At 39.9% G+C, this 15,317-nt stretch overlaps 2 protein-coding genes across 2 annotated transcripts; one reads left to right on the forward strand and one right to left on the reverse strand.

Moving 5' to 3' along the window:
- Window positions 1-292: 292 nt before the first annotated feature.
- On the reverse strand, window positions 293-6,801 carry eloal (elongin A, like). Its single transcript, XM_069659261.1, has 12 exons — window positions 6,724-6,801; window positions 5,715-5,771; window positions 5,512-5,624; window positions 5,173-5,435; window positions 4,391-5,058; window positions 4,206-4,305; window positions 3,959-4,126; window positions 3,786-3,883; window positions 2,199-2,379; window positions 2,000-2,114; window positions 511-617; window positions 293-354 (listed from the first exon to the last, which is right to left on the reverse strand). Exons 1-12 carry the CDS (start codon window positions 6,799-6,801, stop codon window positions 293-295), a joined length of 2,010 nt encoding a protein of 669 aa, XP_069515362.1.
- A 987-nt stretch (window positions 6,802-7,788) lies between these two features.
- klhl31 (kelch-like family member 31) lies at window positions 7,789-11,800 on the forward strand. Its single transcript, XM_069659314.1, has 3 exons — window positions 7,789-7,837; window positions 8,890-10,095; window positions 10,191-11,800. The coding sequence occupies exons 2-3, from the start codon at window positions 8,921-8,923 to the stop codon at window positions 10,921-10,923; spliced, it is 1,908 nt and encodes a 635-aa protein (XP_069515415.1). The 5' UTR covers window positions 7,789-7,837; window positions 8,890-8,920; the 3' UTR covers window positions 10,924-11,800.
- Window positions 11,801-15,317: the final 3,517 nt, after the last annotated feature.

A 15,317-nucleotide genomic window follows, 5' to 3' on the forward strand; every position in this document is an offset into this window, starting at 1 on the left:
ATCCTCTAGAGGGAGCCAAACCCTATAAAGTAACCTCCTGACTGACGCTCTTTAGCTCAACGGACTGAAAGACAAAAACATCAAACCACATCTGCTCATTTCATCGTCTGTTTAATAGTGAAGACATTTCACAGTAATAGAGAAAAAAACATTTAACTCTACGTCTTAGACAAACAACACAGAATAATCGAAGGCGAGCACAACAGGCCTTCTCGTGTCCAAAGTTAATGAATGATAGAGTGCACTTTCACCACGTCCACACATTGTAAATACCAAGATCATATAAGAGTGTTTATCTGCGTCCCAGCTGCTTCTTAAAGGCCTTTAAGGACTTTGCCATCATTGGAGCCACCCCTGTGTGCACAACAGGAACAAGTAAGATTACATGATAAAGATTAATATTTATAGCAGTCATTCTAATATCTGAATTAAAAGCTTAAGGAGAAAATAAATTAAAAATATATGAATAGGCTTAAAAACTTGTAGTTGTCTGTAGTTGCATCTCCTCACTTGTTTTTTTGCGAAGGTCTTGTGTATTTCCGGCACCTGAACTGCTGCTACTGGACCTGCTGGGCTCGTCACAGCTGGGCCTCGGTCTGTTCTCCTGTACCTTCACACTTAGGTAAAGAAATAACAGAATATTTATGTTTACGAGACAAAAACAATGCACATATAATGACAAAATAATCTCCATCTACCTCTGAAAGTCAGCGTGACAATACAGCCGGTGAGCATAACATCCCATGTTGACAACAAAAGGCCCCAAGGCCGTCTCCGACCAGAATAAAACCAGTTTATCCAGCACATTGCTCCAATTCCTGTGTTTGGCTAAGCTCACCCAAAAAGCACGTCACCCGCTGTTCACACGAGTCAGATTATGACTCCGCTAGCTGCTGTTGTTGAGTGATCACTTTAAAGTTAAGAGCTTTTGTGTGGACGAGGAGCAGAGGAAGCACAAGGCTTAGCAGGTGTTCAGAGATACACAATGAGGCCTGTGTGTGCCAGGATAAACTGTGTGTTTCAAATGTGAATTACTGTTTTTAAGAAATGGGTGATAATGCCGCCAACAAGAAGAGTAATTTGTTTACTGAATTTGATATCGAGTTTTATACAGTTCAGTCAGGTATTAATTTCCTTACTGTCATCTGCAAGAAGAGATATTATATATCAAAGTCATTTGCTAAAATCATACGCATGTAATTCAGATTCTTTTTTAGTATAAAAACTAATAATAAATGTATAAACATAATCAAATCTGTATTTCTATCATTTCTATACTAGTAGTTTGATAGTCTGGAAAAAGACTTGGTTATTGCCCATGATTTTTTTGTGTCAAATAATGTTAAAAAGTAAAAAGTTATCCTGTTTATTCAGTTATTGTAATATCCTGGCTAAATGTTAACCCACTCATCTTTTAGGGAGTGTACTTGCTCAAACCTTTTGATACGGCCTTAATCTTTAACAGAAACTTAGATATTCAACTAATCTTTAAATCAAATTGTTCTGTTTCTCTTTTTTTTGTTACATTTTTTGGGGGAATTTCTTAAGACTTTACTAGCAAAATTACTTGCAAAACAGAAGCCCATCCTTACAGTCTTCATATCCTATTTAAAGCTGTAAAAACTAGAGCCTTTTGTGGTTACTTGTATTTATAATTATTTTAAGTGAATTTTGATTGTTGTCTTTTTGAAATTCCTTCTTATAATGTCTTATTTTTCCTGTATTATGATCTGTCGACTACCTCGAGCTCTCTGCGCCTTGTTACTGTTGTTGGGAACCTGTGTTCAGCTCCATTGTGTAAATAAAGTTAAAAAAAAATATCGCATCATACTCAAAATTAAATAAATAATGTAGTCAGGTAGTCTTTGTCTTATTAACAATTTAAAAAAAAACAACAGCACAAATAAATATAAATTATCTAATTAATCAAATAAACAATCACAAGCTGAAACTAAACCCTGTGTAGATATGTCTGTATATTCAGGATGCTGAAACTCGCCTGCACTTGGGCGGCTGAGGCTGCTGAGCAGCAGTTCCATGAATCTCCTGCTGAATTCGCACATCTCTCGGGGGCTTTGCAACAGTGTGAATAAAAGCCATCTTCACCTGCCGGCCTGAAAACCGTGTGAAAAATGTTTTAAGTACTAAACAGTATTTTCTTACCCTCAACTATGATTTGATCATTTAACAGCACTCACCTTTAGGTTTGCTGGAATGAGCAGAGACGATGCTCTTTGTCAGTCTTTGGAGTTTCCTCTCTCTCTCCTCAGACAGCCTGATGTACATCTCTTTCCATGATTCATACTCCTGAAGTTTGGAGTGTTTGAAGTCCCTCTGACAATGTTTCCCCCACAAGTGGTCCGTCTCTCCAACGTAGATCTGTGGACACGAACAATATCAGGCCTTACAGCAAATAAACCCCCCTCAAAATGCTCAGACAACTTTCTCTTTTTATCAAACTTTGACAGTAACTTTTGTGATCTCTTGTAACTTTTGTAATCTGTAAAAGTTCTACAAGTTTGTTTGTTTTTAATTATTGATATTGATAATTATTTTAAACTTATTTATTGTTAGGACAGCTGAAGAGAGACAGGAAATATTGGGAGAAGAGGGCAGGGGATGCCATGCAGCAAAGGGCGGGAGTCAAACCTGCAGCCACTGCTACACGGTCTATATCCTCTGTATGTGTAGCGCCTGCTCTACCCACTGAGCTAAACCAGCACCCCAAAGTTTAGGTGTGTTAAACATAAATAAGTACTTTCAGAATAAACTGACATGCACTTCACGACAACATCATGTTTGAAACTTTCTTTGATGAGATTCAGCAGCACAAAAATGGCTTTCACTCCTGTCTGTTGAGAGGCAGAAGGTGAACTACCCAGGGCATGGAATGACTGACACAGTAATACTTTTATGCAGCTTTAACAGCTGTGATAATTCATGACACCATTTTAAATCAGCTGTAGCACACAACTAAGACTAGACAATAAATATAATTTTACCAGCAGACTGCTTTGTGATTACGTGTCGTGTGATGTTGAGCAAGGAAGATTCATGAACCATATCTAAAAGGAGGATTTGATGATTATATTTCTACTTCAAAGGGACTATACCATTTAGATTTATTCAGCTTTTTCCCTCTGAATGACGATACATTTCTCCTAAATCACAATCAGGGATTTTCTCAACAATGCAGTTCACGCTCTAGGGGAATATAATGACTCCTCCCTCGGGCTTTCCCACAGTTTACAGTCTTAACACATGGAACTTTTTGGGTCCAACTATTACCGTTTGATTAACAAACAAGAGCAGTCCAAAAAGCAGCGATACCTTGGATGCACAAGTTAACCTATAAGCAATTTGCTGGACTCGACCTTAGTTAGAGGTTTCACAGCAAAGCACTGAAAAATTATCATTTGGAAAAAACATTGATTGCCATGTAATATTCCCACCTCCCACTTCAAAATGATGTGATGATAATGTTGGTCCATTACTTAGAACCCAAAGGCCCCAATTCTATTATGATTTGGGGTTAATACTCTAATTCAATGTTATCCTTTATTATGATTATTTGACGGCCACAGTCTCACCCGTTTTAAAGACTGAAAAATAAGCATGATAACAGTGAAATCCATTCTAAAAGTGTAACTGATAAAGTAAAACATGAATCTGAGCACTTTGTTGAATCTACTCATATTAGCTGCTCTAGAGACAAGCAGGTGTACCTATTAAAGTGGCCACTGAGTGTGTGTGTGCACTAAATGTATTCATATTCACATTCTTACTGGGTTGCATTCTTCAATGCGCAGCAGCTGCTCTGGTGTGCACCTCTCCAGCACCGGCTCCAGGATTTCAAACGGGACTCCTCCGGTTTCATAAAGCACTGAGGAGAGACCCCTGCCCCTGAATATAAATCACACAAACTGGCAGCAATGAAAGTTCTCTAGGCTTTACTCACAGTTTATGTTATTCTGCAGCGTGCGGATACACTGCTGGTGCAAGCTCATCATGGCTGGGAGGAAGACGGTCTTTGCACCAGAGTAAACCTGCATCTTCTTGTTGAGTCGCTGACCAGTGAAGCCTGCAGACTCCTCAGAGACGTCACAGAGGTCAGGCTCCTTCTCGACTTTAAGACACCAGAGAGGAAGTCAACAATGAGATAAATCCAAGGTGGAAGTATAGCGTGATTATTTTGAATATTGTACCTTTTCTCTCAAAGTACTCAAAACAGGAAGGTTTCTCAAAGTCGAGCAGAACAGCAGGTAAAGGAATGTTCATCAGGTCCAACACAGACTCCTTAAACTTCTAAAATACAACAGCTTATTCGTCAGTATCAATAAATCAAAGCATGCACATTAAATGCTCAACTTAAGATCATTGTCAAGTATACCCGCTTTGGAGAGGCAACATTTACATCCATGACTGCAGACTTCCTGCCAGCATCTTTTGTTGCTTCCTCTTTCACTACAGTCTTGATTTTTCTCGGAGGTTTCTTCACGGCAGATTTTTCCTTCCTCTTGGAAACGTTCACGTCGTAGTTCAAGAATGATTCAAAAGACATGGACGGCTCCTCACGCTCTTTGTCCTTGTGCTTCATTTTGGCCTTCTTGTGTTTGAGTCCTGTATTTTCAGACTCTCGAGTTGAGTGTTTTTCTTTACCTTTTTTCCTTTTATTGTTTTGTTTGTCTGAATCCATTGATATTCCGGAGGATTTCTCATTTTTGACATCGTCCAGCTGTAACCTTTTTGAGTATTTGTCAACCGTCTCAAATGATAAAGAGTCTTTGCTTTTGTTTGAGGGTTCATTTGATGTCTTATTTGACTCCTTCTCTGACCCAAATCTTCCACTTTCAGAGCTGCTTTTTATTCTTTCCCTGGAATAAGACTTTGATTTCTGATGAGTGTCCTCTGAGCTCTCGTTTCCAGTATCGTCACCTCCTGATTTTCTGTAACTCTGATCAATTTTTCTCTTCTTTGAAACTGCTGAATCGTCCATTTTATCCTCTGGGAATTCAATTCTCTTTTCTGAAACGTCATTCTTAGATATACTTTTGTTTTCTTGTCGATCTTTTTCTTGATTTTTGATTTTCTTCTTCGTGGAAATCACAGACTTGTCCTTTTGCTCCTCTTGGATTTCACCTTTCTTTTCCAGCTCTTCTCTCTGAGAGATACTCTCGTTTTCTTTTTGACCTTTTTCTTGATTTTGGAGTTGATGCTTGTGCGTTTTCTGTTCATGACATTGTTTCTCTGAATCAGCTTTCCTGTCCTCCTTTTTAAAGACGGCCTCATCTGAAGGATATTTACTCTTGTCGAGCGATGTTAAGCAGTTATTGTTTAAATCCTCCACTGTCAAACTTTCATTATTCTGACATAATTTATCATCCAGTTTGTCTTTTATGGACAAACTCTCTGAAGCCTCACCGTCTTCTGTGTGGCTGCATGTCAAAAACATAACGATTTAGCACAATCATTCATATAGCTCAATACAACTTCAAATTAATTAAAGTTCACCTTGTGGATTCCTTAGGGACCAATCTTTTCCAGCCCCGAACAAGCAACTTTGCAAATTCTCCGGCCTTTTCATGTCTGCGTAACGAGTTCACTGTTTTCCCAATTCCAGTTTCCTAATTTATTTACACAGTCAAAGAAAACTTTTCCATAATTAGAAGGCAAATACATCAACACTAAACAGATTCTTAGAAGCAAAAACTCACTGCAAGAATGTCTAATGTGATATCCAGATCCTTGAGTTTCTGCAAAATCTTTACAACCTGAAAAAGAGAGGAATGAACAACACATGTCTGTTTGTTTGATTGAACATAAACAGGAGAAAAAGCAATTAAAAAAGGTGCATGAAACTGAAGAAAACCTGACATGCCATATATGGCAGTCCTGGCTTCGGAGCCCCACAGTTGCTGATTTTGCATTCAGAGCAGGAGCTATGTATGGGAACCGCACACACCCACCCAGGCTGCTCCTTTTACTGCAAACTATAAATGGATAATGCAACTACTGGCTGTTGGAAAGCCACACTATGTGACTGCACTGGGTGTTTCAATGTTGTGCATCTGACATTAAATTCAACTTTAATGTATTTATTTTTTAAATAAAGTTAAGCACTGGCCAACATACAAGTCAAACTAGGTGTTAAACTGCCTGCAGAGCCTCCCAACCTCCACTGTTGACGGACAGCAGCCATAAGTTGAACAACTGGAGGAGGTGCCAAATTTAGCATCAAGGCACCTCCCATTTACGCAGCCTGACCCCCGCAGCGAAGTGCTGCAAATGTGTGGCTACAGAGCACATGTCAATGCCTGAGACAGCCCTCAATCAGCCGTCTGCTCACGCATCATCAAAGCGAGAATAATGCTGTGGAGACAGTTTCAAAACACAAGAAAATGTGAATTCATCGTGATTAAGCTGACGGTTTTATGGCGTCAAATGTGGCAAATATTTCATGAGTGGAGTTTTAAAATAAAAGTAGGCCTACGATAAATTAATAGGACTGGGGACAACGCCATGAAAGAAAGATGGCGGAGTTTGTTAAGACAATAAAATCTGTCGAACTTCCACAACAGCTTGGAGCAATTATTGACTATATTGTTTTATATATCGAGAAACGTCAAATTATATTGCTAAAAAAAAAGGTCCCCTGAAGGCATCATTTCTCCCTCAGTTCTCGTTTTTTGTGCAAACTTAGATTAAATTAAACGTCATATCTACCGTCGCAGACTCTGCTGTGTCTGAGAGCTGAAGTTTGAACCGCATGACTTTCTTCACCACATCAGAGCTGCTGGCCATCACGGTGCCTCACGTGCAACCGTCCACACACACCGGGCAGCGCGCGCCCATTGATGACACTATTATAATGGGCGGAACCGGTGGCAGAAGTTATGCGGAGTGCATAGATTATGTTAATGATTAGAAAAATTCGTATTGAGTTGTTGTGAATATGACAGAAAACATATATTGTTAATTATGAACACATTGTTGCTGTTAAAAGAAGTGATTCACTTCATTACCTCCAGGCCCCGTTTTACCTGCAGATTAAATGGGAACTATTTGCCCTTTAAATAAACCTGTTGGGTGACTTAAAGAGAGCATGAGCATTTGAGGATGTCATAATGATTTTCTCTCAAAAAAAACTTCCTCTTTCTTTCAGCCAACAGGTCAGCCATTACCATATGATATGAGCTGGATATTAGTGGGGAAGTCAAAAGCTAAAGCTTTTCCAAACTTTGAGTTGAGTAGTATTCCCCTTTTTTTCTTTGTCTCCTTTGGATGTTTCGATATCTACCACACGTACGGCTACCAGAGCATTTTAGCAAACACATCATTAGATGTACTGACAGTGGAGTGAGGCGTAACTTATTCTATCTCCAATTTAGTTTTGTATTGTCTACAAGATCACGGCCAGCAAGAAATAATGGTTCCTTTCTATTTAAGGCGTTTACCTAAAATGTTGAAATTAAAGTATTTCATGCTGGATATTTAAAAAGATGCTCTGTGCATCACTGGGAGCTGGGAGTGAATCACATTTTTCTAAACAATGTTGAAATTGAACTCTTCCCATGACATCCCAGGACATGGGTCGAGCCCCTCAGTATGTTGACATCAAACGATTGGAGGCTATTGTGGGACATATGTTGAAGGGGGGTCTTTAGGCCCCGACCCTCTGCCACATGCATTGCACAATACTTGATTGGCACTCACCCACAGAGAGGAGGAGTTAACCGCATGTCTCTTTCAGCGGGGGTGACTGCTGCTCTCTCTCTCCTGCTCCAGTAACTGGAGGCACAAGATCCTTCTTCACCAGCCTTAAAACTTCAATTCTCAGGTAAGTTCAGCTTTCTGATGCTTGTTTGATCGACATTTTAGAAATGAAAAGGCAATTTAATCACTTTTCATTGCTAAAGTCAGTCATTTTAGAAAGGATTATTTGCTAATTACTCACATGCTTTGGCTTGAAAAGGCAAATTAACAGTCTAAAGCTGCAGACCTTATTGTAAAATCAGTTGTCACACATGGCCACAGTGACAGTGAGTGTTGAGTTTTCTAGGCTTGTGAGTGAATTATGTCAGGAGTGGCTTTTGAACAACCTTTTTCGTCTTGTAGATTGTGTTGATCAGGCCTGGCCTAAAACAACTAAATACCATTTTTCAAATAAGAGACAAAACGTGTAATTGCCCTGATTTGAACTTAAACATCCAGAGGACATGAGGCCTGCTGCTCATGTCCCAAAGTCTATAAAAGGAACGTCATGGGAGAGCCGTCCAGCGATGCTATTCCTGGACGTGCTGCTGATAAAATGTGACAGATGCAAAGAGGGGGCATGTTGACGAACTCTCTCGTCCCCGGCATCACCTGGCAGCACACACGTTTTCTGAGGTGTCGGTTTCCGGTTGTGCCTGAAAAATTCAAATTGTTAGAAAACTTTTTTCCTTAGATCCAAAATGTTAAATGGACAGGGATTTGTATTATTGCCCAGTTTGGGGGAAAGAACAGTGCATAGAGATGATATGAGGACAACAGGACCACAATATTTGGAATATGGCATACCTTTAACTACTTTCCAGACAAGTCACTGATAATTTGATGAGCTTTCCAGAACTGTAGCACATGACTTTATCTATCTGACGAATACAATCTGTGTTTTTAATAGAAACAAACTAGGGTGCAAATTTAGTTGCGATAACATCATTCACCCCTTTTCTACAGAAAATATCATTTAAAGTTCAAATGAAGCATTAAAGACTAAATCAGTGCTGCTATTAAGATATATTTATAACACTAGTGTCTTTTTTTAACCAGTGGCATGAAATTGAAAATACAATCAGCACAGTTGTTAATATTGAACGGTTTTCTGACATGTTTTATTCATATTTGCAGAAGGTTTGGGCTGTGTACTGCTGCTACAGCCATGGCACCCAAAAAGAACAAGACAACCAAAAAGAGCAAAGGAGACATCAATGAAATGACCATCATGGTTGAGGATAGCCCCATCAACAAGATCAACGGGTTAAACACTCTGCTGGAAGGAGGAAATGGCTTCAGCTGCATTTCAACTGAAGTCAACGACTCTGTGTACGCCCCAAACCTCTTGGAGGGTTTGAGCAACATGAGGCAGGAGAGCTTCCTCTGTGATCTGACCGTCACCACCAAGTCAAAGTCATTCGATGTCCACAAGGTGGTCATGGCCTCCTGCAGCGAGTACATTCGTAACATCTTGAAGAAGGATTCGTCCCTCCAGAAGATCGACCTGAACGACCTCTCGCCGGTCGGCCTTGCCACAGCGATCACATATGCTTACTCTGGAAAGCTGACCCTGTCGCTGTACAGCATCGGCAGCACCATCGCTGCGGCCATGCTGCTTCAGATCGGCACCTTGGTGAAGATGTGCAGTGATTTCCTCATGCAGGAGCTCAGCGTGGAGAACTGCATGTATGTGGCCAATATTGCTGATGCATATGACCTCAAAGAAACCAAGGAGGCATCTCAGAAGTTCATGCGGGAGAACTTCATCGAGTTCTCCGAGATGGAGCAGTTCCTGAAGCTCACCTACGAGCAGATCAGCGACTTCCTTTCCGATGATTCTCTGCAGCTTCCCTCTGAAATCACAGCTTTCCAGATCGCCATGAAGTGGTTGGACTTCGACGAGAAGAGGTTGAAGTACGCCGCTGATCTCCTGACCCACATCCGCTTTGGCACCATCTCCGCCCAAGACCTTGTGAATCACGTCCAGAGTGTGCCCAGAATGATGCAAGACCCCGAGTGCCACCGTCTTCTTGTCGACGCCATGAATTACCACCTGCTGCCGTTCCAACAGAACATCCTCCAGTCACGCAGAACAAAGGTGCGCGGCGGCCTCAAGGTGATTCTCACGGTCGGTGGACGCCCCGCCTTGACGGAGAAATCTCTCAGCAAAGATGTCCTCTACAGAGATTCAGACAACGTGTGGAATAAGTTGACAGAAATGCCGGCAAAGAGCTTCAATCAGTGTGTGGCAGTCTTGGACGGCTTCCTGTATGTGGCAGGTGGTGAGGACCAGAACGATGCAAGGAACCAGGCTAAACATGCCGTTAGCAACTTCTGCAGGTAAGAACTAATTGTCTCTTTGTATTCTTTGCAAGGAATTTGTCACATTTATTCTTGTAGAATTTGAATATAACCATGACTCTCCCCTTCTATAGGTACGACCCTCGATTCAACTGTTGGAACCACTTGAACAACATGATCCAGAGGCGTACCCACTTCAGTCTCAACACCTTCAATGGCCTCTTGTTCGCCATCGGAGGGCGAAACGGTGATGGTGTTCAGGCCTCGGTAGAGTGCTATGTGCCCTCCTCCAACCAGTGGCAGATGAAGGCACCCATGGAGATTCCTCGCTGCTGTCATGCCAGCTCCCTCATCGACGGCAAGATCCTTGTATCAGGAGGTTACATCAACAACGCCTACTCCAGGGCTGTGTGCTCGTACGACCCGTCCACTGACACCTGGCAGGATAAGAACAGCCTGAGCACACCTCGAGGCTGGCATTGCGGCGCCACAGTGGGAGACCGAGCCTACGTCATCGGTGGCAGCCAGTTGGGAGGTCGTGGTGAGAGGGTGGATGTCCTCGCCGTCGAGTCTTACAACCCTCACAACGGGCAGTGGAGCTACTGCACGCCTCTTCACACAGGAGTGAGCACGGCGGGTATTTCCATTTTGAACAACAAGGTGTATCTCCTCGGGGGCTGGAACGAGGGCGAGAAGAAGTACAAGAAATGCATTCAGGCTTACAACCCCGACCTCAATGAATGGACTGAGGATGACGAGCTGCCTGAAGCTACAGTCGGCATCTCATGCTGCATCGTCACCATCCCCACACGGAAAACACGAGAGTCCAGAGCCAGTTCAGCGTCCTCTGCACCAGTCAGTATATGAAGTGTAAGATAATAGTAATGGTGTAGTTTACATGTTGAAAGGTCTCCAGCTCTTCTGTCGCAAAATCTTATATCTACCAATTGTCTCTTTTTCTGGGCTTTAGTGTTCCTTTACTAAAAATAAAGAAAGAAAATGCAAGAATTACACATTTGGGAACAAATAGATTTAAAAAGCACAGCTTTCATTAGAGTATTTGAAGCCAGTGCCAACATTTTAAATAAGAATTCAGAAGCCTTTAAATTTATTTTTAGTATTTATAATATAAAAATTAGAACATTTGATATCATAACGGTCGGATGATGTTTATAATAGATACAAACTGGACATAGCAATAACCAATTTTAGCATTTTAAGACAGAAATTTACTCTTGGGGCCAATTCAGTTGTGAAAACTTCATTCACCATTTCCTTCTGCAAGTCTAATGTTATTTAAAACTCAAATAATAAGTTCAAAAAGGCAAAATCAGCACTGCTATTGAGATTATTCTGCAACAAAACCACCCAATACAAAGATATATATACTACAAACAAGGTTGTGAATATTGATTTTGTGACAGTCTTGTTCATGGTGACTGTAGCTACTGTGATTCTCAGATACTTGAACAGAATAATAAACGGGGAAAAACTGGAGTTGGAAAAAAAGAGTTGGCATCACCTGCCGGGAGTGGGTGCTCATGATTAGTGTTCGAACACACAGAGAGGCTGCAGTGTCTCTACATGTGCCTCATGGACAGTACTCAGCGGCCTTGTGTTGTATGATGTGTGTAAACACAATCAGGAATTCTGTTGGGAAAATGTTGGAATGATGTTGAGGGTTGAATGGGTTCAGATGTGACAGTAATAAACTATTTTGTAAAAAAGAAAAAGAAAAATATAACTTGGGATGGACGCTGTCAGCCTGAGCTTTCCTGGAGGTCAGAACATGAATTCCCTGAATGCTCATGTCTTTTAATTTTTTTGTTTGTTTTTAAATTAAAGAAATGAAGTGAGAGCTACTCCGAGCCGTGGTCCTTTATTTAAAATCACTTTGTGTCTCTCTAAGTCGTAAACATATTTAAAATTAGGTTCTGGTTTTTAACCACCATTAAGAATAAAATCTTCATGTGTAAGGAATTATTTTGCTTAACATCACTTATCTATTTTTAGTGGTCTCTTTTATTCTTTGGGAAATTATTGAAATAGTCATGGTACAGTTAATACTTGCACATTTATTAACGTGAGGCCATTCACCATATTCACACAGTGGCCATTTTCCTCCTGTGGATGGAAGCCCAAATGCTTTTATATTGTTGTTCTCTTGAATTCAAGGTATCAAAGTCATATTTACATCGGGTATCCGACCAATTTTTATTTCCCTGTTTGAATTAAAGGACAATGGATAATGAATATCGCCATATTTAAGGGTTGAACAACGTATTTTGTCACATATTAGCTGCTAACAGCTGAGTCACAACAGCTTATGTTAGGATCAAAACAATTCCTAGTGTAACGTTGATAACTTTTATCATCACACTGGGTTTCTCAGCGTTAACTAGAACTTTATATAGTTAATAAAAGATACCTTCGGGATGTGGGTAACGTAAGAGCATGGGGAGACTCCTGCTGTGCTTCACGGTGTACCTTTAATGACCGCCCAGACCGTAGGAAAACAGAACACTCAGCACAACTGTGAAGAAATATCACTCCGCCAATCTTTATTATCAGTAACCCTTACAGGCAGAGTGCACCATGTCAAATAGTTACATTTCAGAATAAGAGGAACAGAATACCATGTAAATATAAATGTTTACCCTTAAATTAAATAATGTAAACTATCTTAATTACCTAAGAAAAGGAAATCAACAAACCTTTACAAAACAAATCTCATCTTACACTAGCTAACATTACCATTAGCTAGCTAACATTACTGATAGCTACTAATTGACAACTTTCCTACTGTAAAGTGTAACACTATCAAATGTTATTGTTAGCTAGGAAACTGTTGAATGCTAAACTTAGCTAGCTGTTAAACGTAGAGAATGATGTATAAAATATGTAATATAATTTGAGGTATAGCCCGATGACCCTTGTATTTTCACTCGGCTATCTATTGTCTTTTTAGATGCTGATCAATCAAAAAGCAGTGAACCAACAGCGGTTTGTCAGATAACCTATGTTTATACCATTTCCAAACCTCAAACACAAGACATTAAACAGCTTTTAAACATCCTACCGTGACTGTGCCATCAGAGGATAATGGCTGCCATGTGTCGTTTCTGTTTCCCAATATCCCTAAATATGCACTTTTGACTTCCTGTCTTCAGTCTTACATCAGTGGGGTCAAAGGTCATATAATCTGTATATGTGAAGCCAAGAGACTCTTAAAAGTGTGTATTTTTCACATATTTTCCCACATCTTTAAGTTCAACTACATAAATCTTAGGAGAAAGCAGGTTAGTGTTTGTGTGCACGACTAAATATGGATCTACCCTGAAGTTCACTGACATTAACAAAGTAACCCTTCTGCTACTTGTAGCTTTTAGCCTCTAATTTGTTATGAAACATAACTACAAAACCACAAAGACTTCAGCTCTAAGAGAACAGAGTCCACTCATGTACACTGTTAACATACTTTACACTGACTACAAGGAAACAGGGCTTCAGGCATGCAACATGAGCCAAAAGAATACCTTAAGGGTTACTACATGATGCACAAAACATCTTTCTAGGTGCACATTTACAGTCACAAAAAATAAGGCATCCTATCTATTCAACACTAGTTTGAACTTGTATCACACGCAATTGTCAAGATTATTCTGTCAGCTGAGTCTGATTTGATTATTTCGCCTGATTTCACCATAGGTTTTTTGTTTTATGCTTTTGTCTCCATGGATCTGAAGTGGGTGCAGCTTAGGAGGAAAACGAGTGTCACATACTGAGCTGGCACATGCACAGATTGAGCCCAAGTGCCCTCTTGGATGCTGCTAAATGCATCAGACTATTATTATGATATAATCAGGGTAAGGTACACTAGAATAAAAAAATAGACACATAATCAATACTCGGCGACAGTACTTGGTGACCATTTTTGTCATTTGTTTTGAGGTGTTTCTGATTTTTGTGGTATACCTGAATTTGCCAATGCAAGGTGTTGCCCTGCTGGGTGTGTCTGTCTTTGTGCATCTTTGGCACCACTCTGGCATTCTGGTGGGAAAGGAGAAAAACACTGAGTACTTTTGACTCATTGGTGCAAAAGAAGTGAATACACCACATAGAAAACATCTATTTTCTCCATTCCAGCTCAGAAATAGTCTATATCTACCTCAATATCTCGGATAGCTGAATTTTTCACCCTTTTATTCAGTATCGTAGCTGCTTAAACAAAGAAAAACAAAAACACAGCAGTCAGGCTCTTGTACACTCTGGAAATCTGTCGGGGTGCCATTAAATTACATCTTTCCCAAGTCTGAGGAATCTAAATGATTGAATTGGTCTAAACACCTGACTAATTTCATGTGTTATGTGTCATGTGTTATGTGTCAGAATTAGTGAAATTTCATTTCACTAATTCTGACATGTTAAAGTAAATATTTAGATGCATATATCAAATTAACAGGGGCTTTATGTGCCTCTGCGCCCCTGAACTAAACAGAGCTCGTGAACTGTTGCTGCTTGGAAGTTAAACCACATTCAACCACATTCTCAGATGTCAGTGCAGTTCATTGACCTGTAAACCAGTTTTACGCAACATATTCAGTGCACACACCCAAGAAAGAGAGAATAGAAAATTCGAATGCTGTGTCATTCTTACATTCACCTTTTTACTTTTACGATGGTGCATTCAAGTGCTACTCCTACGCTGGTACCTCCCACACTTGAATTGTAAAAATGACTCATGACTCATTCTAATGTTGTGATTTGGAGAAAATAAAACAGCAGATTGCTTTTTTATGCGTTCTTTTTCTTGAAATTTGGCCTTTTAGAAAAAACAATATGTGAAACAAAAACAAAAACAGAAGCAGCTTTAAACAAATTGAACTACGTGTTGTTTCCAGAATTGATTTTATTGTCATATCTTGTATTAACAACTGTTTTCTTATTCACACATTTATTTAGTGTGCTGGGTCTACAACCAGACTCAATTCCCCATTAAAGCTTATCTTTATTTTTATTTAGTATTTGACGTTTTTTTTGTTTCATTCATATACTTAACATTAGGTGGACTTATTCGCATCCCTTCTTTCCATATTTCAATCATGTGTAAGAGGATTACTTTTTCATGTCTGATCCATAGAGTGGACACTTACAGCTGGTGCTAAAACAATAAGTTTATTACTTTAATTGTCCATTGACAGATAATTAGTAGCTACACTGAAAAAGAAAACTTCAACTCCTGAAAGCTAAAATCAAAATTA

Source organism: Semicossyphus pulcher, unplaced genomic scaffold, assembly GCF_022749685.1.
Source record: "Semicossyphus pulcher isolate SPU_LCO1_2020_fin unplaced genomic scaffold, fSemPul1.0.p SCAF_12, whole genome shotgun sequence".
NCBI classification, from domain to species: domain Eukaryota; kingdom Metazoa; phylum Chordata; class Actinopteri; order Labriformes; family Labridae; genus Semicossyphus; species Semicossyphus pulcher.